This window comes from Acomys minous, assembly GCF_964271855.1.
Source record: "Acomys minous genome assembly, chromosome: 6".
Taxonomy (NCBI): Eukaryota; Metazoa; Chordata; class Mammalia; order Rodentia; family Muridae; genus Acomys; species Acomys minous.
Window position 1 is genome coordinate 111,654,571 of NC_140487.1, and position 27,618 is coordinate 111,682,188.

General features: G+C 49.1%; 1 protein-coding gene and 1 long non-coding RNA gene across 2 annotated transcripts in view; both read right to left on the reverse strand.

Moving 5' to 3' along the window:
• The window catches only part of LOC311601058, a 403,201-nt gene that overhangs the window by 105,974 nt on the left and 269,609 nt on the right, over window positions 1-27,618 (reverse strand). The window lies entirely within an intron of this gene.
• Window positions 20,690-24,657, reverse strand: RPL11 (ribosomal protein L11). Its single transcript, XM_084787904.1, has 6 exons — window positions 24,576-24,657; window positions 23,689-23,842; window positions 22,877-22,983; window positions 22,497-22,628; window positions 20,971-21,081; window positions 20,690-20,755 (listed from the first exon to the last, which is right to left on the reverse strand). Exons 1-6 carry the CDS (start codon window positions 24,579-24,581, stop codon window positions 20,726-20,728), a joined length of 540 nt encoding a protein of 179 aa, XP_084644030.1. The 5' UTR covers window positions 24,582-24,657; the 3' UTR covers window positions 20,690-20,725.

The window sequence follows — 27,618 nt, forward strand, 5'->3', positions numbered from 1 at the left end:
AATTCACCTGCCTCCTCCTCCCTGGGTGCTGGGATTAAAGATGCCAGATTTGTTGTTGTTGTTTTGTTTTTTGAGACAGGATTTCTCTGTGTAGCCCTGGCTGTCCTGGACTCTCTTTGTAGACCAGGCTGGCTTCCAGCTCACAGTGATCCACCTGCCTCTGCCTCCCAAGTGCTGGGATTAAAGGCGTGCACCACCACCGCCCGACCTGATAATTCTTTTTTTTAAGATTTATTTGTTTTAGGCCGGGTGTGGTGGCGCACGCCTTTAATCCCAGCACTCGGGAGGCAGAGGCGGGTGAATCTTTGTGAGTTCGAGGCCAGCCTGGTCTACAAAGTGAGTCCAGGACAGCCCAGGCTACACAGAGATACCCTGTCTCGAAAAACAAAACAAAACAAAACAAAAAGATTTATTTGTTTATTATTTGTACAATATTCTGCCCCTATGTGTGCCTGCATGCCAGAAGAGGACATCAGATCTCATTATAGATGGTTGTGAGCCACCGTGTGGTTCCTGAGAATTGAACTCAGGACCTCTGGAAGAACAGACAGTGCTCTTAACCTCTGAGCCATCTCTCCAGCCCCTAAAGGCAGATCTTATGGGGGCATTTTCTCAATTGATGTTCCCTTATTTCATATAACTCTAGCTTGTATCAAGTTAACGTAAAATAGCAGCACAGTCCCTCACTCTGACTATGAAGAAGCTCTGTTCCTAAATTTCTATTTATCCTTTCGTTTATTTTAATTTTTTAAATAAATATCCTCTCTAAGTGCTCTACTACTAAGCCAGACACCCTGGCCCGTCCACACGTACTCTGTGTCCTGAGATGTGCAAACAGCCTGAACTTTAAAAAGGAGTTTCTTCCAGTGGATGTGGTGTCAGGCAAGAGAAACACCCTGCCCTTCATCTGACAGTACCAGAGGAGGATCTGAAGACCTGAAACAAATGTCTTCTTGAGGGGCTGGGAATGTGGCTTGCTTGGTAGTGTTTGCCTGGCGTGCACACAGCCTGGACCAGTCTCCAGCTCGCCACAAAACTGGGCTGAGTGGTGCACGCCTTAGTGGTGATCCTAGAACTCACGAAGTAGAGGCAGAAGGATCAGAAACTTGAGGTCCATCCTTGGCTACGTAATGAGTTTGGGTCAGCCTGGACTACCAGAGATTCTGTCTCAAAAAGAAAAAAGAAAAAAAGTCTGCTGGGGAAGAAGAAAGGGTTTCTTAAATGTATGTCTTTTTTTTCTTTTTTCTTTTTTTATTTAATTCTATTTTATTTTTGGTTTTTCGAGACAGGGTTTCTCTGTGTAGCCTTGGCTGTCCTAGATTCACTTTATAGACCAGGCTGGCCTCGAACTCACAGCAATCTGCCTGCCTCTGCCTCCTGAGTGCTGGGATTAAAGACATGTGCCACCATGCCTGGCATGTATTTCTTTTAAATCACGTGTTTTGTGTATGCATGTTGTGCGTGTTTGGGGGTTGCCTGACGCCCTGAAGAAGGCCTTGTAAGTGGTTGTGAGCTCCCTGACATGGGTCTTCTTCCTCTGCAGAAACAGCTGGCTCTCTTAAGCACTGAGCCATCTCTCCAGCCCAAGAAGAAAGTTCTACAGATACAGACACTTACTCTCTGTGTTCCTGGGGGATGTGAGTGACAAGCAGAGTGAGACACCAGGCCAACCTCAGCAGATTTGATTCAGGACTGACAGGACTGCCAAGCCAGCAGGCTTGCTGTCACAGAGCCATGGACGTGACTAGGACAGAAACAGCTACAGGCAGACCGGCACTTGGTAAATATTTTGCTCCGTCAAACACAGAAAGGCTGGTGCTGAGATTGCAGCTTGTGGGTTCAGTGTGGCCTGCTGGCTTGTTTGCTTTGTTCTCTCAGTGTGTATGAAATTGAACCAATCACTAGGTTTAAACCAGGAGCTGTCACAGCTGCCCTTTGAAAGCCAGCCTTATCTAGCTGGGCTGGAGCTGCGCACTTCCCCGCATAGCCTTCCCACAACAATGGCTGCCCGACTCCAGGAGCGCCTACTCCTAGTCCTGTAAACCTACAGACATGGAAGTGTGTCCTTCTTGCACTGGGCATTCAGTGGAAGGCACTCTCAATAAATCCAGAGACTCACCTTAGCAGCTCTGCAGTGGGGTCAGGCATAGTCCGGCGCCCTATTTTCTAAAATCTTTCAAACCCTGCAGGTCTGATGTCTCAGTCAACATTTTTTATGTAAGAAAGCAGGCTGGGACAATAGCCTGCTTGGTAAAGTGTCTGCCTTGCAAGCATGAGGACCCGGGTTCGATCCTTAACATGCACAGAAAAGGCTAGGTGTAATCCCAGCACTGGGGCAGCAGAGCCGGTGAATCTCGGGAGCTCCCTGGCCCCCCAGTATAGCACAACTGGTTCTAGTGAGAGACCTTTGTCTCAAACAGCGAGTTGGAAAGGTCCCAAGGAACAACACTCAAGGTTAACCTCTGGCCTCCACATGTATGCTCACACATTCCCACATGAGCACATGAGTGTACACACAGAGACAGAGACAGAGAGACACACAGGGAGAGAGACAGAGAGACAGAGAGAGACAGAGAGCCTGAATGCAGACGCCTCCAATACAGCTATATATCGCTTGGGCACATTATACTAATTAATAATTAATTGTCTGCAAGCCCATGAGACAGGAACACCGCCTTCTGCCACTTTACCTGTGAAGAAGCACAGGCCTAGAAGGTGAATGATATTCACAGGTCACAGAAGACCTGGGGTTCGAACCCAGGACTCTCACGGCAGAGCCTGAATCCCAGCTACAGGCCCACCAGACCCATGGCCTGCTGCCTCTCCTTCCTGCTCCCCACGCGGACCAGTTCACTGCCTTTCTCTCTCTGCCGAAGCACTTTCAGTGTTTGCTTCCAATGCCAAGGCGAGACGCCACGCACTGTCCCTTCTCTCCAGAATGTGCCACTGAACACTCTCCACACTAGCATTCGGTCCCACTCCAGATGGGACACAGCCGTTCTCCCCTTACAAATGTGGAAGTTATCTCACTTCTTTTTCAATGGACAAACAAACAAGACACACGAATAAACAAAACAAGATGTGGAGAGATGGCGCAAGGTGTAAGAGAGTACGTACTGCCCTCCTAGAGGACCCGAGTTCAGTTCCCAGCACCTACATCTGGCATCTCACAGTCACCCCAGCTCCTGGGGATCTGACAGCTCAGGCTTCCTCAAGTGCCTTGCATCCACAGGTACATAGAGTTATACACATAATTTAAAAAAACATTATAAACCTAAACTGATCAGGTAGCTTCATCCAATAAATGTGTACACTTGAACACCGGTGTCTGTGGGATAATTCTAAGTCGATCTCTGGGATCAAAGTCAAGGATACACAAGACTTTGATGGGTCATCATGTCAAGATGTCCATGGTGGCTCACGCCTGTAATCCCAGCACTCAAGGAGGCAAAGGCAGGTGGATCTCTGTGAGTTTGAGGCCAGCTTGGTCTACAAAAAGAGTCAAGGACAGCCAAGGCTCCACAGAGAAACCCTGTCTCTAAAAATCAAAAAGGAAGAAAGACCCCGTCTCAAAAAACTACCTCTAGCAGGGCAGTGGTGGTCCACATCTTTAGTCCCAGCACTTGGGAGGCAGAGGCAGGCAAATCTCTGGAAGTTCGAGGCCAGCCTGGTCTACAAAGCGAGTCCAGGACAGCAAGGGCTACACAGAGAAACCCTGTCTCAAAAACCTGGTACACATCTGTAGTCTGGCTACTAGAGAGACTCAAACAAGAGGATTGTTTGGGCTCAGGCTGATTAACATGGTGAGATTCCATCTGAAGGAAAGACTAAGGCAGTGTTCTGTGTCCAGAGCACTGTCTTAGAGACAGCACGGTGGCCTGTGTGTGTGTGTGTGTGTGTGTGTGTGTGTGTGTGTGTGTGTGTGATGTGAGCACAGTCCCTGCCTCACACAATGAATAGGAAGGTCATAAAGAAGAAATGAAAGTAATGAAATTTCTCAGCACCTGCGGCGAAGAGCTTAGGGAAACCCTGGGCCAGTAGAAGGTCAGTAGAGACCCAGGCATGATTCACCAGGCTGCTCAAGTCAGAAGTTGGGGCTGTCCTGGTCCCTACCCCCAACACACCTGCAGGCACCCAGTCCTCTTGCCTCCCTAAGCCCCCTGGAAAGCCCCTGCACCCTTCATACCCTTCCTGGGCCTCTCATTCCCTCTATTGGATCCATGTGTCTATTCATCCTTAAGGCCGCCTTGTCTATCCCCAACCCCCCACCCCCTCCCCCCAACAGAGCTGTCAATTCAGAGTGATTCTCTATGCAAATCAGAGCAGAGCTCCTCAGGGGCCTCTGGGGCCTGTAGTTTCTGTTCTCTACCCAGGCTGCTCACAACAACCCTGGGAGCCTGGCCACTGCTCTCAGCATCTGCTCCTCAGCCTTAAGGCTCCCAATGAAGACTTTTCCAATTTTTGTTTTATTTTGTTTTTGAGACAGGGCTTTGTTTGTTTATTTATTTACTGTGTATACAGTGCTCTGCCTCCATGCACACCTGCAGACCAGAAGAAAGCATTAGATCACATTATAGATGCTTGTGAGCCACCATGTGGTTGCTGGGAGTTGAACTCAGGACCTCTGGGGGAGCAGCCAGTGCTCTTAACCTCTGAGCCATCTCTCCAGCCCCAGGACCTCATTTTTTAAATTAATTGTTTTTTTTTTTAATGTGCATTTAGGGTTTGGCCTACATGTCTGTGTGAGGGAGTCAGATCCCTTGGAACCTAAGTTACAGACAGAACCCAGGGTGTCTGGAAAAGCAGCCAAAGCTCTTTTATTTTTGTTTCTTTCTTTGGCTTTCCCAAGACAAGGTTTCTCTGTGTAGCCCTGGCTGTCCTGGAACTCACTCCATAGACCAGGCTGGCTTCAAACTCTGAAAGATCTGCCTGCCCCTGCCTCCCAGAGTGCTGGGATTAAGATTAAAAGAGTGCACCACCACCATCTCGTTAAGTTAAAATGTGTGTGTGTGTGTGTGTGTGTGTGTGTGTGTGTGTGTGTGTATGTGTATGTGTGTGTATGATATGTGGAAGACTGTGCATGTGTATTTTTGTGCACACATACACGTAGAGGCCAAAGGCAACACTGAGTATCTTCAGTAACTTTCCACATGATTTTGAGACAAGTTTCCTCCGGAAACCTAGATCTTATCAATTTAGCTCCAATGGCAGGCCTGCGAGCCTCAGGGGTCCCCCTGTCTCCCCCACCCCAATGTCCTTCCCTGGACCACTCAATCAGATTCTAGGGTTGAGGACATCATTTCTGGCTTCTTTTTTTGTTTGTTTGGTTTTGGTTCTGGGTTTTGTTTTGTTTTTGAGACAGGGCCTCTCTGTGTAGCCTTGGCTGTCCTGGACTCACTTTGTAGACCAAGCTGGCTTCAACCTCACAGCCATCTGCTTGCCTCTGCCTCCCGGTTGCTGGGATTAAAGGTGTTTGCCACCACACCTGGCTTCGTTTCTGGTTTCTCTGATGGTGTCCATAGCTATTGCTTTTTCTTCTTCCTCTTTTTCCTCTTCTTCTCCTCCTCCTCTTGCTCCTCCTCCTCCATCAGTGTGTGTGTGTGTGTGTGTGTGTGTGTGTGTGTGTGTGTGTGTGTGTGTATCTATGCGTTTATGGCACAGGAGTAACAGGAGCCACAGCACATCTTGTGGGATTCAGTTCTTTCCTTACAGCATGTGGGTCCTGAAAATCAAACTCAGGTCATCAGGCTTAGCAACAAATGCCTTTAAATTTTGAACCATCTCTCCAACCCCTCTGGCTCCCTCCCTCCCCCTCACCCCCAATCCTTTTTAAAATTTGGGTAGCCAGGTAGTGGTGGTGCACATTTTTAATCTCAGCATTTAGGAAGCAGAAGTAGGTGGATCTCTGAATTCCCGGCCAGTCTGGTCTATAGCTTGAGTTCCAGGATAGCCAGGGCTACACAGAGAAACCTAGTCTAAAAGAAAAAGCAAAATAAATAAATAAATAAGGGGGCTGGAGAGATGGCTCAGAGGTTAAGAGCACTGCCTGCTCTTCCAAAGATACTGAGTTCAATTCCCAGCCAGCAAGTGGTGGCTCACAACCATCTATAATGAAGTCTGGTGCCTTCTTCTGGTGTACATGCAGGCAAAACACTATTTATATGATAAATAAATAAATATTTATTTAAAAGAATAAATAGATAGATAAATAAAAATAATTAATTAGTTAGTTACAAAAAAATGGGTGAGCTGGAGGAATAAGTGATTTGTGGTGAAGAGCACTGGTTTATGCTTTCAGAGGACATGGATTCAATTCCCAGCAGCCACATGGCAGCTCACATCTGTCTGTAACTCTATGATCTGACACTCTGCAGTAGACACATATGCAAACAAAACATAAAAAAAAACATAAAATAGAAATAAATACATTTTTAAAAAAAATCTTTTCAAGGGCTGGAGAGATGACTCGGAGGTTAAGAGCACTGTCACCTCTTCCAGAGGTCCTGAGTTCAGCTCACAGAAACCACAGTAGATATAGATGGTTGTGAGCCACCATGTGGTTAAACACTACTCTGTTCCAGTCACTGTGACAGACTTGAACTTCCCTATAGCCTTGCCCCGCTGTAGCTTCAGGGTCTGTCAACCAGACTGATTCTAGTCTTGCCTCGTGAGGCTCAGCTTGTACATCGCTTGCTGTGAAGAGCCTTTGCTCAATTCTAGCCTCCTGTGGGCTCCCTGGGTTCAGCGACTGTGACTAAGTCTTCTTGGTAGCCATGGTAGAGGCACTAAACAAGTGTTTGGGGAATCCACAAATGAGCACGCTTAAGTAGGTCCAGGAAGGGTCTGTGCGGAGGCATACCTGCAAGGAGCTAAGGAGTGTGGGAAAACCAGAGCCTCCGAAGGCTTAGGGGCCAGCTCCTCAGGAATGGGGTTGTCCCTGCAGAGGAGTGCCAGAACACTTGTCTAGCATGTAGGAGGACCCTTGATTTGATCCACTGTACTACAGATGCAACACCCCACCCCCCCACCCCACCCCCACTGCCCCACCTTTCCCCCCCATCCCCCACCCCCTCCCACCCCCCCCACCCCCCCACCCCCGCCACTGCCCCACCTTTCCCCCCCATCCCCCCACCCCCTCCCACCCACCGCCAGTTAGTAAGGAAGCTTTGTAGCAAGCAAAGAGGCAGGCAGAGATACATAGTACCAAAACAGTAAGCCCTAACCTCCTGTTGCCTCCAGGCTGTTGCCTCCTTCCTGGACTCCGGGACCTGCCCTGTGAACACAGCGGAAAGAGCAGATGCGTGTGTCCTAGAGTGTGGCCTTGGGTTAGGTCTACCCCTGACATGCAGGATCAAAGGCTGGAGTGCAGCTAGAAGGCCACCTGCCATGTATCCAAATATTTACAAGTTATAAATTAAGCTAACAAGCTGATAAAGGCAAGAGAAGGTGTTGCTCATCTGAAATCCTGGCACACCAAAGCCTGAGGCAGGAAAGTCAGGAATTTGAACCAGCCTGGTCTACCTAGCAAGTTCCAAGACCAACCAGAGCTGCCTAGTGGGGCCCTGCCTCCAGAAAGATGCTCCCAACTCTATTCCTTTTGTTCTGTTTTGGTTTGTGTTGGTTTGTTTTTTGGGTTTTGGTGGGGGTTTTTTTGTTTTGTTTTGGTTTGGTTTGGTTTTTCAAGACAGGGTCTCTGTGTAGCCTTGGCTGACCTAGACTTACTTTGTAGGCCAGGCTGGCCTCGAACTCACAGCGATCCGCCTGCCTCTGCCTCCCGAGTGCTGGGATTAAAGGCGTGCGCCACCACACCTGGCTTGTTGTTGGCTTTGAGACATGACCTGACCTCAAATTTACGCCAGTTCTACCACATTGGCTTTCCAGGTGCTGTTAGCCACCATATTCGACTTTCTATTCTATTTTTTGTTTTGTTTTGCTTTGTTTGTTTTGTTTTCTTTCTTTCTTTTTATTATTTATTTATGTATTTATTTTGGTTTTTCAAGACAGGGTTTCTCTGTGCTGCCTTGGCTGTCCTGGACTCACTTTGTAGACCAGGCTGGACTCGAACTCACAGCTGTCCACCTGCCTCTGTCTCCTGAGTGCTGGGATTAAAGATGTGCACCACCACGCCCAGCTGCCTGGCTCTATTTTTTGTTTTTTGAAGTTTTTGTTTGTTTGTTTGTTTTTCAAGACAGGGTTTCTATGTGTAATAGCCTCTGCATCCCAAGTGCTGGGATTAAATGCATGCACTACCACCTGCCAGTCTAGTTTTTGTTTTGTTTTGTTTTTTAATACACTCAGAGCTGAGCTTGATGGCACAGGCCTTTCATCCCAGCACTCAGGAGGCAGAGGCAGGTGGATCATTGTGAGTTCTAGCCAGCCAGCCTGGTCTACAAAGTGAGTCTAGGACAGCCAAGGCTACACAGAGAATTCTCAGACTCGAGGGGGTTCCTGGAGTTCTGGGAATGAGTTGCTAGAGGAGCTAGTCCTGGTCCACAGCTTCTTTTTGTTTTGTTTGTTTTCGAGACAGGGTTTCTCTGTGTAGCCTTGGCTGTCCTGGGCTCACTTTGTAGACCAGGCTGGCCTCTAACTCACAGCGATCCACCTGCCTCTGCCTCCTGAGGGATTAAAGGCGTGTGCCACCACGCCCGGCGGGGGTGCACAGTTTTAATCTCAGCACTCAGGAGGCAGAGACAGGTGGCTCTCTTGAGTTCAAGTCCAGTCTGGTCTACACAGGGCTACACAGAGAAATCCTATCTCAAAAAACAACCACCACCACCAAAGCAAACTAAAGCCAAACACACACACACAATCAAAACACAAATCTGCTGTTGATGTCTTTTATGACTACTGACGTCTGACTTAGTCAAGGTGGTGTCACTGGAGAGGTAGCTAACCTTTGCTGCTTTGTGGGTTCTTCTTTTTCCCGCCCTGTATCCTCCATGCCCGTCTCGCCCTCTATCACTAAATAGGAGAGAAGGAAGGATGGCGGGAGGAGACAGAGACCCAAGAATCTAATTTCTTTCCCTTTTGTTTCTTCTTTGAGCACAACTACTAACAAACCACAACTGACCCTACTGAGTGACCAACAACCACCCATACCGCCTCTCAGGGGCCCAGCACTTATACACCCTCTGGAGACTTCCCAGAATCCCAAATGTCACACAACTGCTGCTGGCAAAAAAAAATCACACTTTTGCTAGAGTACGAGGCAAATCATAGCCAGCTGCTGCAGAGAGCCCAAAGCAGCCCCACACCCCTATACTTCTATTCCTGGGAATGAAAGCACATTCTTTTATTTTTTTTTTTTTTCAGACAGGGTTTTTCTGTGTAGCCTTGACTGTCCTGGACTCGCTTTGTAGACCAGGCTGGACTCGAACTCACAGCGATCCGCCTGCCCCTGCCTCCCGAGTGCTGGGATTAAAGGCGTGCGCCACCAGGCCCAGCTCTGAAAGCATATTCTTATACTATTTCTGCCCGTGTGGTTTTATTTAGAAACCAAAATTCCAGAATTCATACTACAGAGGGGGTTTCCAGAACTTTCCATCAGAAAGAGCCAGGCAGCATACACGCTTAGATAAGTTGTGTCCATACACACTTCCTTCCAACTCTGCTCTAGCACCTGTGGGCACACACTAGTATCTTCCCCTTACTTTTGGCAACTCTTTCCTTGGTTCTCAGTGTCTACAATGTGTTTGCTAGTTTCCATCCTAGGAGCGATACAGTGTCAGAGTTATCCAGTCTCCTGCCAGAGTGCAATGTCTGTGGTTGGGGGTGGAGCTCCGGAGCAGGATGTTTGCCCTAAGTTTATATACAGCTCTTGTCTTTGGCTTTACAGTATGCAACCATAGGCCATGCTCCCAAGCATCCCACCAGAGAAGTGTCAGCATCATAATCCCATTGCGCCCTAGCAGCATCCTAGTGCTGAGACCAAAAGCAACCCGGGAGGAAAGGGGCCTGTTTGCCTCGTGTCTGGACCACAGCCCAGCGTTGAGGACAGGAACTCTAGGTAGGCACGGAAGCACTCCATCAAGGGGTGCTGCTTACTGGCTGAAGAAATTGAGTATGTGGATGTGTTGAGGTCAGTCAGAGGACAGCCCTCACGCACATGAGCATGCAGAGATGTGTACACACACACACACACACACACACACACACACACACACACACACACACATTCTCTCTCTTTAACAAAATGAGGCAGTCCCAGCACTCCAGAGGTGGTCTACAGAATGAGTTCCAGAACAGTCAGGGCTACACAGTGAAACCCTGTCTCAAAAACAAAAACACATAATGAGTGAGCTAACCCAGAAGCAGAGAGACTCAAATGGTATATACTCACTTATAACTGGACACTAGCCCAAGGGTCAGGTCCCATGAAAGTCTTCACTTACCAGGAAAGTGGGACAGAGGGGAGCACATCCTATTGAGACTCTAGGTGAGAAAAATATAGGAGATAGGGAAATAGATGGATCCAGAGGGTCCTAGAAACCTACAAGAAGAATATTATGATGGGTGGATCTGGGCCCAGGGGTTCTGCTCGATCTAAAGCACCAACCAAGGACAATACGTGCAGTCATCATCAAACCCCTACCCAGATCTAGCCAAGGGACAGGACATTCTCCACAGTCAAGTGGAGACTGGGGACTGACTTTCACACGATCTCTGGTGCCCCATATTTGGCCATGTCCCCTTGTTGGGGAGGCCCAATGGCACTTGGAGGAAGGATAGCAGACTACCAAGAAGAGACGTGATACCCTAGCATCATATTCAGGGGGAGGAGGTCTCCATCAGTCACAGTCATAGGGGAGGGGATTGGGGTGAAAGTGGGAGGGAGGGAGGAATGGGAGGATGCATGGGATGGGATAGAAAATGAGATGTAATATGAATGATTTTATTTTTCAATAAAAATATGTTGAATAGCCGGGCGTGGTGGCGCACGCCTTTAATCCTAGCACTCGGGAGGCAGAGGCAGGCGGATCGCTGTGAGTTCGAGGCCCGCCTGGTCTACAGAGTGAGTCCAGGACAGCCAAGGCTACACAGAGAAACCCTGTCTCAAAAGACCAAAAAAAAAAAAAAAATGTTGAATAAAAAACAAAACAAAGCAAAACAAAAACACAATAACCAAGTCAGGAATGGGTATTTATTCCTATTTATTAAAGATAGGAGATTCAGCCGGGCGTGGTGGCACATGTCTTTAATCCCAGCACTCTGGAGGCAGAGGCAGGTGGATCACTGTGAGTTCGAGGCCAGCCTGGTCTACAAAGTGAGTCCAGGACAGCCAAGGCTACACACAGAGAAACCCCGTCTTGAAAAACCAGAAAAAAAGAAAAAAAATAGGAGATTTAGAAAAATGAAAAAAATTGTCAAGATGCCAAGGTTGTTACGAGTCAGAAACTTGTTTCTGTCCCAGGTCTCCCAGATTCTGCAGCTTGTGCCCTCTCAGCTGGCCTTCCAGGTCAGCTCTGCTCTCTAGGTGTTTAGTCAAGCCTAAAGCCTGTGAGTTCTGTCACATGTCCGGTCACATCCACGCCTTTCTCAATTCTCAACACTTTCTTTTGCATCCATCCATCCATCCATCCTTTCTTCCTTCCTTATTCTTTGATGTTTGAGACAGCTCCCTGCCTCTACCTCCCAAGGGCCAGAATTCCAGGTGTGTGCCTCTTGAGTGTCTGAGTTGGGGTATATGCATATTGGTGCAGGTGGCCAGAGATGTGGCATCTCCTGGAGCTGGACTTAAAGGGAGTTGTGAGACTCCTGATGGAGGTTTGGGGAATTCTGTAAGAGCACTCTGTACATAACCACTGAGGCAGCAAATCTCTCCAGCTGTGACATCCATATTTTAAATATTGCCATTACCTTTGGGGAGGTGTTGAAGCAGGGGGGTCTCTATTCAGCCCCAGCTGTCCTAAAATTCACTATGTAGACCAGGCTGGCCTTGAACTCACAGAGATCTGCCAGCCTCTGCCTCTCGAGTGCTGGGACTAACGGTGTGCGCCACCACGCCAGGGATGTACAGTTCTTTCCTCAAAGCTTCTCTCTGCCTGATTCACAGACAATAATGCTAAGATTTAAATCAAATGAATCATTTTTTCATCACCTTCCCTCATGCCCCAGTGCTCACAGAACAACCTGAAGCTGTCTGTCATCCATCACAGCCTCTCACTGCCGTTTCTGAAGTGTGGTATTGTAGGCTAGGATTGCGGCCGTGTCATCTCGCCTGGCTTACAAATGATATTTGTGTATGTTCATGTACACATGTTGTGTGTGGCTATGTGCACATGCTGCTGTGTGTGTGTGTGTGTATGTATGTATGTGTGTGTGAGAGAGACAGACAGACAGACAGAAAGACAAACAGACAGACAGAGACAGAGGGTCAGAGGTTGATGTCAGGTGTCTTCACCTTTTTTTTTTCTTTCCACCTTTTCTTTTTTGAGTTTTAAATTAAATTATTTATTTATTTATTTTTGATTTTTCGAGACAGGGTTTCTCTGTGTAACAGCTCTAGCTGTCCTGGAACTCGCTCTGTAGACCAGGCTGGCCTCAAACTCACAGAGATCCCCCTGCCTCTGCCTCCCAAGTGCTGAGATTAAAGACGTGTGCCACCACTGCCCGGCCATAATTTTATTTTAACTTATAGGTGTTTGGCCTGCATGTGCATGTGTGTACCATGCTCACACAGTGCCCTCAGAAGCCAGATGAGGGCATCAGATCCTTTGGAGTGGGAGTTACAGATGGTTGTTAGCCACCATAAGACCTGCTGGGAACTGAACCTAGGGCCTCTGTTAGAGCAGCAAGTGCTCTTAGCTGCTGAGCCATCTTTCCATCTTCTCCATCTTTGTTTTTGTTTTTTAAATTTATTTTCATTTTAATGTTTCTCTTTACAGGTGTTTGTTTGTTTGTATGTATGGTTTTTCAAGACTGGATTTCTCTGTGTAATAGCCTTGGCTGTCCTGGGACTCTCTTTGTAGACCAGGCTGGCCTCGAACTCACAAAGATCCGCCAGCCTCTGCCTCCCGAGTGCTGGGATTACAAGTATGCGCCACCATGCCCGGCTCTTCCATCTTAGTTTTTGAAAGAAGATCTCTCCTTGACCTGTAGCCCATCAATTAGTTAGACCCAGGCACCAAAATTCTCCGGTCTCCACTTCCATGGCACTGGGTTTAAAGGGGGGCATGCTCCTGTGTCGAGTTGCCACATGAACTCTGGGATTGCACGAAGCTCCTCCTGTTTACTTGGCAAGCACTTTACCAAGCCCCAGGTGAGTTTAGGTGGGCTCAGTGTTACCTAACGTTGCTTCCCACACTGCGATTGTTCTAGTGGCTTCAGTCTGACTGGGAGCAGAGTCTGAGACGCAGACCCTCTGCTGTGCCTCAGAGCTGCCTGCCTCACCAGTGCTCGGGGAGGCATCAAATGGGTTCACCGCAGCTGCACCCCCCCCACTCCCCGTAGGAGGTAAAGGCTCAGGCGATGACCACTAGCGGAGTTCACTTTCGGCCTTCATAACTACAACTTACATCTAAACGCATCATCTGTAGGAAGGCCTTGTCTTATGAAACTTTTCAGAGTTTGTGGACCTGTATGCAGGCATAGGAAGCGGGTGACAACTAATGAACAGTCTTCTGGGGGAGTGGGTGTGTAGTGTGCATGAGGTCCTGGGTCTAATTCTAGCACTTAAAATAAATACCTCTGAAACAAAAAACGCCCGGGCTGATGAGAAGGCTCAGAGAGAGGGTAAGAGCTCTTGTCATGCAAGCCTGACCATTTGAGTCTGACTCCCAGAAGCCATGTAAATAAAAACAATGGTGAGGCTCTCTAATCCCAGCACTCCAGAGAATGAGATACGTAGCCGTGAGTGAGTTCCAAGCCAGCCAGCCACTGCTAAAGGTAAGACTGTCGCAAAACTTTGTGTGTGGGTGTTGAGAGGGCTGAAGGCATGTGTGGAGGCCAGAGAACGATTTTGCAGGTCACTTTTCTCCGTCTTTTTTTTTTTTCTTCTTCTTCTTCCTTTTGGTTTTTTGAGGCAGGGTTACTCTGTGTAGCCTTGACTGTCCTGGACTCATTTTGTAGACCAGGTTGGCCTCGAACTTGCAGTGATCCACTTGCCTCTGCCTCCCGAGTGCTGGGCCACCACACTTGGCCACTTTTTTCCATCTTTATATGGGCTCTGGGAATGGGGCCTGCACACCAAGTGCCTTTACCTGCTAAGCTATCTCACAGGCCCTGAGTTAGTTTTTCCGTTATTTTAATATTAATTATTTTTGCTGGGCAGTGGTGGTGCATGTATGCGTTTAATCCCAGCACTCAGGAGGCAGAGACAGGGGGATCTCTGTGAGTTCGAGGCCAGCCTGGTCTACAAAGCAAGTCCAGGACAGCCCTACACAGGGAGACCCTGTCTCAAAAAAGAAAAAAGAATATATTAACAGTTTTATGTGTGTGGATGTTTTGCCTCCATGTGTGAGCCAGAAGCGGGCATTGGATTCCCTGGAACTGGAGTTAGAGATAGTTGTGTCACCACACGAGTGCTATGAATTGAACCTGGATCCTGTTTGTTTGGTTTTTTTCCCCCAGTCAGGGTTTTCTTGTGTAGCCTTGGCTGTCCCTGACTCACTTTGTAGACCAGGCTGACCTTGAACTCACAGAGATTCGCCTGCCTCTGCCTCCCAGAGTGCTGGGATTACAGGCGTGCGCCACAGCGCCCAACTAGAAGCTGGATCCTCTTGAATTTTTTTTCCCTCAGAGACTGGAATTCTCTGTGTAACAGAGCCCTGTCTGGCATAGACTCACTCTGTAGACCAGCCTGGCCTTGAACTCAAAGAGATCCACTTGCCTCTGCTTCCCCAGTGTTGGGATTAAAGGAGTGCACCACTACGCCCAGTGATCTGTTTTAAAGTCAGGATGCCCCTGCCTCAGTCCTTAGCCTTCTAAGTGCCAGGACTTCAACCATGTGCACATGCTAGACGCCTTTTCCTTTCTCCTCCTTCTCCTCTTCCTCCTTCTTTTTTGAGACAGGGTTTCTCTGTATCCCTGGCTATCCTGGAACTTGCTCTGTAGACCAGGCTGGCCTCGAACTCAGAGATTTGCCTTCCTCCTAGATTTACCTGAAGTTAACAATCACCACAGGATTTCCTTTTAGCAACACTGGAAGGAGAGTAGGTGGCAGCCAGTGAGCTCCCTATAGGAAATAAGCCTATGGTACCTGTCAGGGCCACGTTGATAACTTCTCACTCACATGCCAGGGCCTCCAGATTCTTAAACTACCCATCTGCTTGTAGGACGTAGCATTTGAGCAGAACTAAAGAGTCAAGAAGCAAAAACAACACAAACATCACTGTATTTCTTGGAAGGGATGGTGGCTCATGTCTGTAACCCCTGCACTCAGGAGGCCAATGATGCAGGATCATTTTGAATTGTAGGCCCAGCCTGGACCACACTGATACTGTCTAAAAACAGTATTTTTGCAGGGGAGCAGGAGTGTTTTTCGAGACAGGGTTTCTCTCTGTAGCCCTGGCTGTCCCAGACATATTTTGTAGACCAGGCTGGTCTCAAACTCACAGAGATCTGCCTGCCTCTGCCTCCCTGAGTGCTGCAACTAAAGGCCCTGGGGTGTTACATATTTTTAACTACCATACTTGATAAAGTCAGTAGCAGTTGCCAGAAGCTTCACCATGGAGGAAGTCACTTTTCTTCCCTGTTTTCCCAAACATTGCTTTGATAGCACAACTAAGCCAGGGCCAGGTTGCACAGGTCCTGGACAGGTACAAACACATCCTTTCTGCTCACTGGTCTGCAGTGGCAAGCCAGCCGCATCTTCAAGAGCCAAGTTCAGTCCTTGTGGTGCCCCAGGCACCTTGGGCTGGATTCCCCTCTGACAACCACTCTATGGTTTCCATAACAAGTGCTCTCCAAGTAGCTCTGTACCCCCAGGCAGCACCAGGTCTCCAGTGGCTGGCAGCTTAAAACTGTTTGTAGGTAGTTTCTGCGCCCTTAACTCTTTAGGACTCAGGTCCCTTTGGCAGGTGCCTTTGCTGTCACCTAATGGTTGCCTGGAGTAGGTTAAGATGAAGCCAGGGTGACAGGAAAAGGCCCCTCTGCAGCGGGTCCCAGAGGCTTGCCTGCAGTCTTCCTGCTAGCAGGGAAGCGGGGTCAACCAGATGTACTACATTTAAAAACAAAACACTATGTTAATAATCTTGCGTTGCTAAGAGTAGTGGCTGTCAACCTCAGAGCTCAGGAAACAAGGGCAGAAGCTACACCCTTTGGTCTACACAGTGAATTCATGTCTCCAAAAAAACAAAACAAAACAAAACAAACAAAAAAAAACCCACAAAAAGCCTAGAGGGGGAAAAAAGAGGGCTAGGGGTAGCAGCTGTATTTCTTAGTCTCTTCATTGAGGAAAGAGACCCTACTGTTACTTAATACTATGACAATGATGTCTCAATTATTAATCTAGCACGACTCATTATTTTTGTTTTAGTTTCACCCCCCCCCCTTTTTTTCTTTTTCTGTGTAGCCTTGGCTGTCCTAAACTCGATTTTTAGTCAAAGCTGGCCTCGAATTCTGAGTGCTGGGATTACAGCCCTGCACCTCGGCACCAGGCCTTTTCATTTTGTGTCTGAGTGCCCTTCTGCATGTACACCTGCAGGCCAGAAGAGGGCATCATATCACATTATAGATGGTTGTGAGGCACCATGGGAGCTGGGAATCGAACTGAAGGCCTTTGGAAGAGCAGCTGGTGCTCTTAACCACTGAGCCATCTATCTCTCCAGCCACCCTGCCCCCTTTACTTGGTTGCTTTTTTTTTTTTCTCGAGACAGGGTCTCTCTGTGTAGCCTTGACTGCCCTGGACTCACTTTGTAGACCAGGCTGGCCTCGAACTCACAGTGATCCACCTGCCTCTGCCTCCCAAGTGCTCGGATTAAAGGCGTGTGCTACCACTGCCTGGCTCATTTTTCACATCTCTTATGGAGCTATTTGGATAGGGCCAGCAATGGCTCAACGGGTAAAGGTGCTGGCACAGCAGGCCTGATTCCACTCCTGGAACCCAGAGATGGGAAACAGACAGCTGTCGTTCTGACTGCCTCAGAGGTGCTGTGGCATATTCATCTTCCCCCCAGTCCCCGCCTGCCGCCCTTGCCCTGTTCGTAATTGAAAGATCCCCTGACAGCTCCTACCTTAACTCTCTTGCCCTTCGGCCTTCCTGTTGGATGTAAACACCAGTGCCACAAAACAGTCCTCACTGGTTTCCAGGCTTCTGACACAGTCAAAGCCCAAAGGTAGACTGCTTTGCTTCCTGAGGCCTCTTCCTACTAGCCTCACTGTCCCCACCTTCCTAGCTTAGACCCCGTTCTCTTACATTGCTGTGTCCTATCGCACACTACTTGACCCCCTTAGCACTGCATAGCCTAGGCTACATGGCTTTCTCCTTGATGGCAGCACAGCAGATTGCGCTCGCAAACGGAAGGGGCAGAGTGGGTGTGCAGCCCAGCTGCAAAGGCACCAACTGGCCTGGTATGTGCAAGTCCCTCAGCAGGAGCCTGGCATTGGAGTCTGCTGCCAGGCCAGACAGTGCTCAGCTGCCAAATCTTCATGACTAAGACCTGAAGAAAATCAGCCACACAGGGAGTCACAAAACTAAGTTTATTAGCAAGTGTCCTTCCGCACTCACTACTCCACACTGCTCTGGCATCAGGATGTGGGCAGACCACAGAGCTCATACAAACTCCCAGGTGACCGTCTGTCCACTCACTGTCTAGCCGCTGGCTGCTACACTGATTAGGAAAATGTTGATAATTGTTCCACTCCCCTGGATGGTCAACGACCTTGAGCTGGCACTCAAATCTAGTTTCACATAACTCCAACACAGCTTCCACAGGCAGCTTTTCACTTTCAACAAAATTAGCTCAAGGCTGGAGATTGTTCAGCAAAGAACAGGTCTTTTTTGTTGTTGTTTTGGGACAGGGTTTCTGTGTGTATGCCTGGCTGTCCTGCAATCAATCTGTAGACCAGGTTGGCCTCGAACTCAGAGATCCGCCTGCCTCTGCCTCCCGAGTGCTGGGATTAAAGGCGTGTGCCACCACCACCCGGCAAGAACAGGTCTATTCTGCCAGGGGACTCCGATTCAATTCCCGGCAGTTATCAGGTGGTTGCCAAACAGCTGTGAAACCTCTGCAGAAACATAGCTAAAAAATAACATGTAGGGCTGGAGAGATGGTTCAGAGGTTAAGAGCACTGACTGCTCTCCTGGGGGTCCTGAGTTCAATTCCCAGCAACCACATGGTGGCTCAAAACCATCTACAATGTTCTGATGCCCCCTTCTGGCCTGCAAATGTACACACAGGCAGAGCACTGTATAATAATTTTAAAGTCTTAAAGAAAAAAAATTGTAAAGCCATCTCAACTGCACACGAGCCAACTAGTAAGCAGATAGATATGGTCTTCAAAGAAACCCTTATCTTGAAAAACAAAAAAACTGAGGGCTGGAGAGATGGCTCAGAGCTTAAGAGCACTGTTTGTTCTTTCAAAGGTCCTGAGTTCAAATCCCAGCAACCACATGGTGGCTATGAGAGTTGGTATCCTCTTTAGACCTACAGCATATATGTGGGCAGAATACTGCATAAATAATAAATGAAATCTTTAAAAAAGGAAATGAAGAGGCAGATGCAGTTTGACCTCTAGTTCAAACACTGGCCTAATATAGTGAGTCTCAGGGCAGCTAAGGGCTACATAGTGACTGTCTCCAAAAACAGCCCCTTCACTTTGTACAAAAATCCTCCATTACAAACACCAAGGAAACACACTAAGCAAGTCTAATTGTGCTACAACAGCGGCTCTCAACCTCCTAATGCTACCACCAGTTCATGTTGTGAGCAAGCATAAAAGTATCTTTCCTGCCACTTCCTAAGCTGTGTTTTGCTGTTACCAGTGAAAATATGATAACACAGGATTTATGTATCCCACGAAGGGGTCAGAACCCATAGGGTGAGAACCATTGGTAGCCGAGGTTGTCTTACACTTCCTAGCTCCTGGAATTTTTAAAAAAGATCTATTTATTTGTATAGTATTCAGCCCACATCTGTGCCTGCCCATCACAAGAAGACACCAGATTTCATTACAGGTGGTTGCTGGGAATTGAATTTGGACAGACGGTGCTCTTAGCCCGAGCCCTCTCTCCAGCCCTCCTGGAATGTTTAAAATGTGTTCCTTTCTCGCCGCTGGGCGTGGTGGCGCATGCCTTTAATCCCAGCACTCGGGAAGCAGAGGCAGGCGGATCGCTGTGAGTTCGAGGCCAGCCTGGTCTACGAAGCGAGTCCAGGACAGCCAAGGCTACACAGAGAAACCCTGTCTCGAAAAACCAAAAAAAAAAAAAAAAAAAAAAAAACCAAAAGTGTTCCTTTCTCTACAACACATACTGCCATGGCTGTTTATCTATCACCAAGCCAGTTTCACTGTTTTCAAGCGTGTTTACTCAGGTTTCAATTACTTAATTCAGAGTAGCCGAGGCCACAGCTGTAGCCTGGCACTGTGTAAACTGGGTGTGGTGGCACACTCTGATCCCAGCATCTGGGGGGGGGGGGGGGGAGGAGACACACCAGTCAGACAGCAAGCTCCAAGCAACTCTAGTTACAGGAGACCCTGGCTTAACTAAGGGGGGGAAAATAACAAGTCCAAGTCATCACACATCCTGGCCTGTTGAGCAAACATGAGGCTGGAGATCAGCTCAGCAGCTACCAGCACTGGCCATCCTTGTAGATGGCAGGTATGATTCCCAACATCCGTGGGACAGTTCACAATTGTGTCAGATGCCTCTGGCCTTCATGTAGGTGGAACATCCATGCACATAACAAAAAAAAAAAGGGAAATCGGAAATCTAAGAGTCAAGGACGGCAGTACTTTTGCCTTTTTCCCAGCACTGAGCTGTCAAGCAGGTGGAAGAGTCTGTGGCCGGTCTGAATATGAGCTCACTTTGTCTCAGAAAAAAACACTTAAGTCAGACGGAAAATTAAATAAATGGTGGTTTGTGGCTGTGTGCTTCCACGGGAGCCACCAACCTTGTTTGACTGCATCTCTCACCAGGACCTGGTGTTTCCCCCACCCCATTAGGCTAGGCTAGCTGGCCTGTACCCCTGACAACTGCCTGGCTTTTTTTTTTCTGTGTAGCCCTGGCTGTCCTGGACTTGCTTTGTAGACCAGGCTGGCCTCAAACTCACATCAATCCTCCTGCCTCTGCCTCCCAAGTGCTGGGATTACTGGGGTGCGCCACCATGCCCGACTCTTCGGGTTCTTTTTGTTTCTCTGAGTTATCTTGGCTGTCCTGAACTTGCTTTGTGGACCAGGCTGGCTCGAACTCTGGAGGTCTACCTGCCTCTGCCTCCCAGGATTAAAGGCGTGCACCACCACCTGGCCTTCTAATGCATTAATTTAGGCAGCACTTCACCCCCAGTCCCCACTAGCGGCTTTTGATCACTAGTTGCAGGTTATCTTCACACCAAGACGCCAACCTTTAGAGAGTTGTTTCCACATCCAAAATACACACTGGCTGGGCGTGGTCACAGGACATGCAAGCACAATGCTTGGTCTGAGCTGCAGGCCAACAGTGGAGTCCAGGATGCAGGGAGCCAGCAGCAATTCTCAAGGCTGTTAGGATTTGAATGTGGCCAGACTCCTTTCACAAACACAACAGTAACATGCATTTCTGAGAAAATTTTATTGGCCATTTGGATAAAATTTATTTGCCAGGAAGGATGATCCCATCATACTGAAAGAGAAGAAAATGCATGGTTTCAGAACAAGAGGCAACAGCGAGAACTGCAGCAAAGAATTCTGATGCCAGCTGTCTGCTGAGACTTGGGGCTTTTCTTGGGCCTCGCACCAACCCTGGAAGCCATTTACCAGACAGCACTTTATTTCCAGAGCCCCTAACCCGCCCCAGTCACCAACACCACCAGCTGTTCACTTGACAATCGGCTTTACCTTCTGCTGGAACCAGCGCATGGCCTCCTCTTTGCTGATCCTGTGCTTGGCCCCAATGCAGCCTGTCCTGCGCTTCTTGTCTGCGATGCTGAAACCTGGCCTACCCAGCACCTGTGCCAGGAACAACAGTCACCTAGTCAGCTTAGTGCAAGGAAAAGATTCACACATCAGCCACTCAACTTCAAGTCATCTAGAAACTCAATGGATTCTGAAGCAGACCCGGCACTTCAGTGCTTGGCAGAACTGTTAGCAGCTTCCCAGACCCACACACCGCCACCACCTTTGTCCTTCCCCACAACTGGCCCCAACCTTATAATTCTAGTCTCAAGAGGGATCTAAGCCAGGCAAGGTGACACACCTTTAATCTCAGCACTGGGGGGTGGGACCAGAGTAGGGGTAGTGGCAGGTGGATTATCTGTGAGTTCAAAGCCAGCCTGGTCTACAAATGGAGTCCAAGACAGCTAAGGCTACACAGAGAAACCTTGTCTAGAAAGAAAAGAGGGATCTGATTGCTCTCTTTTGATCTCCATGAGTACCAGGCACACACATGGTGCAGACATGCACTCAGGTGCAAATGCCCCTATGTGTAAATGGAGAGCATTAGATTCGTGTGCCAGGAGATCCAAGACTCTCAACACAGAAGACCAAGTGAGTTCAAGGCCAGCTTGGGCTACAAGCCAAGATCTTGCCTCAAAACAGAAGCCTATGACACATGCAATGTGGAAAAATTTTAAGTCCTAAAAGGTACAAAGAAACATCCACGCTAGGCGTGGTGGTGCACACCTTTAATCCCAGCACTCGGGAGGCAGAGACAGAGGATCACTTTGAGTTGGAGGCCAGCCTGGTCTATAATGTGAGTTCAGGACAGCCAAGGCTACACAGAGAAATCTTGTCTTGAAAAACCAAAAAAAGAAAAACATCCACTCCCTTGCTCAAAAGCACATCCGCCCCAAAGCTCTGCTGCCCTAACCAGGAGTTCTCAACCTTCAGGAAGATGTGAAGGCCTCACGCTTTTACTTTGGGCTCTTTCACCAAAGGCAAGCACTGTGGGAACCATGTCATTTCCACATGGAGACCCCGATTTGAGCAGGTTTGCACCACCCACACCTGTTTCTGTCTTCCCCATGGAAGGCATGTGCCCCTAAGGATAAGGGAGAGTGGAGACACCTAGGAAGAGCAGCAGGGACCCTTTGACCTTGTGTGGCACTGAACCTCTTTCCCCCAAGGTGGACACACAAGCAAGTAAGACACAGGCTTCATTCAACCTGGCCTTCCACCCCAACAACACAGCACCCATGGCTGACTGAGGAGCAACAGACCCCTCCTCTCCTCACAAGCAGCTCTGGAGTAAGAAACACGTTAAAAAGAGCCATAAGGTGGCGCACGCCTTTAATCCCAGCACTCTGGAGGCAGAGGCAGGTGGATCGCTTTGAGTTCTAGGCCAGCCTGGTCTACAAAGCGAGTCCAGGACAGCCAAGGCTACACAGAGAAACTGTCTCCAAAAATCAAAACAAAACAAGCCATACCACATAGAAGTCCAGGCCGTAGATGCCAATGCTTGGGTCGTATTTGATGCCCAGATCAATGTGTTCTTGAATCCCAAAACCAAAGTTTCCAGTATCTGAGAAGTTATTTTTCCGTAGTTCATACTCCCGCACCTGAGGAGAGAACACAGCAATCTTATTCATCCCCATGTTCCAATACCCAACAGGAGCTCATACAAACACAAGAGCAAAACGAAAACTGCAACCTGGCTAGGAGCACAGGCTACCCCTACCCTAAAACAAGTCATTCCATTCCATCAAACGACCCCAACCCCCAAAGGGCAGAGAAAATCCAGGACCACACAGGCCGAGTGTAAACCCAGCCTCTGACATTTGCAGCTGTCCACACAGACCAGCCTCACCTTCAGGCCTTTCTCCAGAATTTCTTCTGCCTTAGCTCCACGCACTGTGCAGTGCACAGCAATCTTTTCATTTCTCCTGATGCCAAAGGACCTGACGGTGTACCTGGCTGCAGGTCAGGGACAGAGAGGCAGGTTAGTCACCCCCACTGCACTCACCTCTTGCCCAAACAGTAGTTCTATGGTTTAACATCCACTCACAATCTCAGAAGTGAGTTGGTTAACACATGTTAACGCGGCTATACAGAATAGATTTAACACATCTGTAACAGAAAACAGAGCTTTCCAGCTGCTCTACCCATCCTCACTCCAGCAACTAAGAGCCTGAAATGACACAGACGTCTTCAGGGGTCCTATGTAGCCCAGGCTAGCCTTCAACTGGCAGCAACCCTGCTTCAGCCTGGGCCCTGGGATTACAAACGTGGGCTAACACGCCCAGCGGATCATCACATTCTAAAGAAAACGAGGCTCTAACACGCAGGGGCACGGAAGGGACAAGTGAACGAGACACTAAAAATCGAGAAAACCTCATTTACTCTTGTCAGCACTGTACTACGAACCTCATCCAAGCCCAATCACAGACTCCCCCATTTCCCACTTGCATCGCACCCCGCGCCTCAGGGACACTAACTACCTCTCCCGTCACAAAACAAGGGTCTCACAATTCCCTTTATTCAATCAAGAAGGCAGAGGACACCCCCCCACCCCGGGCTCATTACTATTTCGACTTGCACTAGTGTTCCGGGTAGCCGGGCCAAGGCCCTGCGCCCACCTGTGGTCACCCCATGGTCACCCTGTCACCCCACACCCGTCACCTTTGGAAAACACCGGCGTCTGGCCCGTGAGCTGCTCCAGCACCTTGGCCGCCCGGGTCAGTCTGTCTCCGCTCTCGCCCACGCAGATGTTGAGGCAGAGCTTGCGGATGCGGAGCTCCCGCATGGGGTTCTCCTTTTCACCCTGATCTTGCTGCTGCGGGAAGAGGAAAACCAGAGCACTCAAAAAAAAACACCCTCCCGGCCAGGCCAGGCCGCGACTTAAAATAAAATAAAAATGAAAATAAAAATAAAGAAAGGTTTGTGGAAGAAGGCAGGACGGCTCGGCAGCGTGTCCTCCTCCACGCACGGGGCGGACTAGCGCACTGAAAGAGTTAAACCCTGAACCCTAAAAGTGGCCAACACGTAGGGTGACAGACCTTGCACCTTATACAAAGCCCATCTGATAGGAGGTCAATGTGACCCTAAAAACCAAAAAGCCACACCGGGGACCACGCGCCTGGGCGACATCGCCTCCCCCCCCCCCCCGCCCCGCAGCTGTCTGCACGCCCAGCAGCACCCCACTGCGGAGCGGGGCGACCTGCAGAAGCTCCCCAGGGCCGAACAATTTTGGGGTGTCCCCCCCGCCCCCCGCGGCCCCGCGGCCACGGCGCGTGGCGCTCGCACTCCCTGCAGCCCCCCCCCCGCCCCAGAACACCCCGCGTCTGGGCCCACCCGGGGCCGCTGACCTGAGCCCCCTTTCTCTAGGCTGGGCGGCGACGTGACGCGGGCGGCCTGCGCTCGCACGGCCCCGCCGGTCCTACCGTCGCCACCGGCATCGCGGCCTCCGTCCTCCTCCTGCCACCGGCGGAAACCAAGGCCCCGTGGGCTCCGCCGGCCGCGGATGGAGACGGATGGGAGGGACGCAGAGCCAGCTCTCGCCTACTCACCGCCATGATGGAGAACAGGAAGAGAGAGGGAGCCGGGCTTCCGGCCCCGTGGGCTTATGGGTCAGGAGGCGGGCCTATCTTGGCTAAACTGACCAACGAGATGCGGGTGAAGAAGAGAGACATGGCTGTCATAGCGCAGCGCACTCTAGTGGACTCTCCTGGATACTGCGGTCATCTTCGGCTGGAAGACCAAGTCTTGAGTTGTCCAATGCTTTTGAAAACTAGGTTGGGGGATCGGGGGTGGGGGAAGAAAACTAGGTAAACGGATATGTCCTTGGGTTATAATCAATTTTTTTGTTTTGTTTTTGTTTTTCGAGACAGGGTTTCTCTGTGTAGTCCTGGCTGTCCTGGACTCGCTTTGTAGACCAGGCTGGCCTCGAACTTACAGCGGTCCACCTGCCTCTGCCTCCCACCTCCTGAAAGACTTTTAGATGTAGTGGGTAAAAGGGAAAGTGCGTCGGAGAGAGCAGGAATGCATGGGCAAAGAGGAACACGTGTGGCTTCAGTAGAAAAAGAGCCAAGCCTTCCCCCCCCCTTGCCCCCCCTCCCCCGTCTACTGCTGCAGTCCCCTTTTCTAACCTACACAGAGGGGACAGAAGCCTCCCAGCCGTTTTTATGTTCTATCCTGGGAGTGAAGAGGCCTCTTCTGGGAGGCTGGGGCCAGGGGAGGCAGGGGTAGGGGGGGGTGGGTCGAGGGGGTGATGAAGAGAGAGCTCCGCTGAGCCTCTTTGGTGGAGGTGATTCTGTTAGACACTCTCCTCCTGTGAGTGGCAAAGCCGAGGGGAGGTGCTTCTTCAAAGCTTGGAGTCAGGCTGGCGAGATGACTCAGCATGTAAAGCTGGTGACCTGAGTTTAATCCCAGAACCGGTGTGGAAGGCGAGAACCAACCCCACAGGGCTGTCCTGTAACCTTCACACACCTGTTCGGGGGTGGCCCTGTGCGCTATGCATTCAGATTCTGATTGCTTTCTTTCTTTTCTTTTTTCTTTCTTTACTTTGAGACAGGGTTTCTCTGTGTAGCCTTGGCTGTCTTGAACTGGCTTTATAGACCAGGCTGGCCTCGAACTCACAGAGATCTGCCTGCCTCTGCCTTCCGAGTGCTGGGATTAAAGGCGTGCGCCACCACCGCCCGACATCAGATTCTGATTTCTGTGCCCTGATATCCGGTTGCAGTTCAGATGTGGGCATTGTCATTTCTTTGAAGATTTTCCTGTCTCAATGCTCCCCAATATCTCTGATTGGTTAATTAAAAGCGCCAATGACTGGGCAGAGGAGATAGGAAAGCTGGACTTCCATTCCCAGTTCTTAGGTAGGGACCAGAGGAAGAAGAAGGAGAGAGAGGGAGGGAGAGATGGAGCCATGAGCCGAGATACAGCAGAAGGCCAAGGCGAGACAAGATGGCCACACGGCTGGGGTGTAGCCAGGCTGGCACAATTGGTTAGAACAGACGAATACCTGTCCAGTTATAGTGTTAACAACAAGTTAAAGCTTACTGAATAAACCTAATCGATCTCTGTGTCAATTACTTAGGAGCTAGGGTGGGTATTAGAAAAGTCCCCTAGCCGGAAGGTGGTGGCACACACCTTTAATCCCAGCACTTGGGAGGTAGAAGCAGGCGAATCACTGTGAGTCTGAGGCCAGTCTGGTCTACAAGGAGAGTTTCAGGACAGCCAAGGCTACACAGAAAAACCCTGTCTCAAAAAAAACAAAAAACAAAACAAAACAAAAAATCAAAGTAAAACAGACTGAGGCTGGAGGGATGGCTCAGTGGTTAAGAGCACTGACTGGTTTTCCAGAAGTCATGAGTTCAATTCCCAGCAACCACAGGGTGGCTCACAACCATCTTTACTGTGATTTGATGCCCTTTTCTGGCCTGCGGGTGTACATGCTGGCAGAATGCTATATACATAATAAATAAATCTTAAAAAAAAAAAAAAGCCAGCCTGGTCTACAGTGAGAGTCCAGGATAGCTTAGGCTACACAGAGAAACCCTGTCTGGAAAAACAAAAACAAACAAACAAACAAACAAACAAAGACTTAGATAAGAAAAGAACTGCTGAGTTAAAGCAGCCTTTAGATGTGCTAACTTCAGAACGGAAGTCAGGAAATATGTTGCAGCGAAGGAGAGGTTTTGCCTTTGTTTCAACAGAAGAAGAAAAGCTATGGATTCCTCTAAAATTAATAAAGATTAGATTTGACCTGGGGTGACCTCCTGAAAAATTTATTTATTTATTTATTTTTGTTTGTTTTTTGAGACAGGGTTTCTCTGTGTAAACTTGGCTATCCTGAACTTGCTTTGTAGACCAGGCTGGCCTCGAACTCACAGTGATCCACCTGCCTCTGCCTCCGCCTCCCAAGTGCTGGGATTAAATGCATGCTCCACCACGCCCGGCTAATGAAAATCTTGACGGCAGACATCGAGGAAGAAATCAACAACAACAAAACCAGGTAACACACATTGCCAATTCCTCTACATGGGAGCATCCCTGAGACTGGCTGAGATGTGGGAAAATGTCTCTGCTTAGCCAATAATAAAATTTGTTGAGCCGGGCGGTGGTGGCGCACGCCTTTAATCCCAGCACTCGGGAGGCAGAGGCAGGCGGATCGCTGTGAGTTCGAGGCCAGCCTGGTCTACAAAGTGAGTCCAGGATGGCCAAGGCTACACAGAGAAACCCTGTCTCGAAAAACCAAAAAAAAAAAAAAAATTGTTGGCTACAGAGACCTCAGGACTTACATGCCATCCGTTCTTATGGCATGGATGAAAACCTGTATCACGCTTTGTTTTTACAGTCCAAACTGACTTATATAGAAAGACAGATGCAGCCAGGCATGGTGGTGCACGCCTGTAACCCCAGCACGTGGGAGGCAGAGGCAGGTAGTTTACTGTGAGTTCGAGTCCAGGACAGTCAAGATAACACAGAGAAACCCTGTCTCAAAAAACTAAAATAAAGAAAAAAGAAAAAGAAAAAGAAGAAAGAAAGACAGACAGATGTCTTTCACCTGCTCAAAGAGCAGAGAATCATCTTTAGCTGAACTGTTAATAC

Bases quoted from the DNA above. Each gene is read 5' to 3' on its own strand.
- RPL11 (XM_084787904.1), bottom strand. The intron at 22,984-23,688 runs GTGACGGGTGTG...CCTGACCTGCAG, and splicing joins GACGCCGGTGTTTTCCAAAG to CCAGGTACACCGTCAGGTCC. The intron at 21,082-22,496 runs GTATGGCTTGTT...TTCCTGGCACAG, and splicing joins ACGGCCTGGACTTCTATGTG to GTGCTGGGTAGGCCAGGTTT.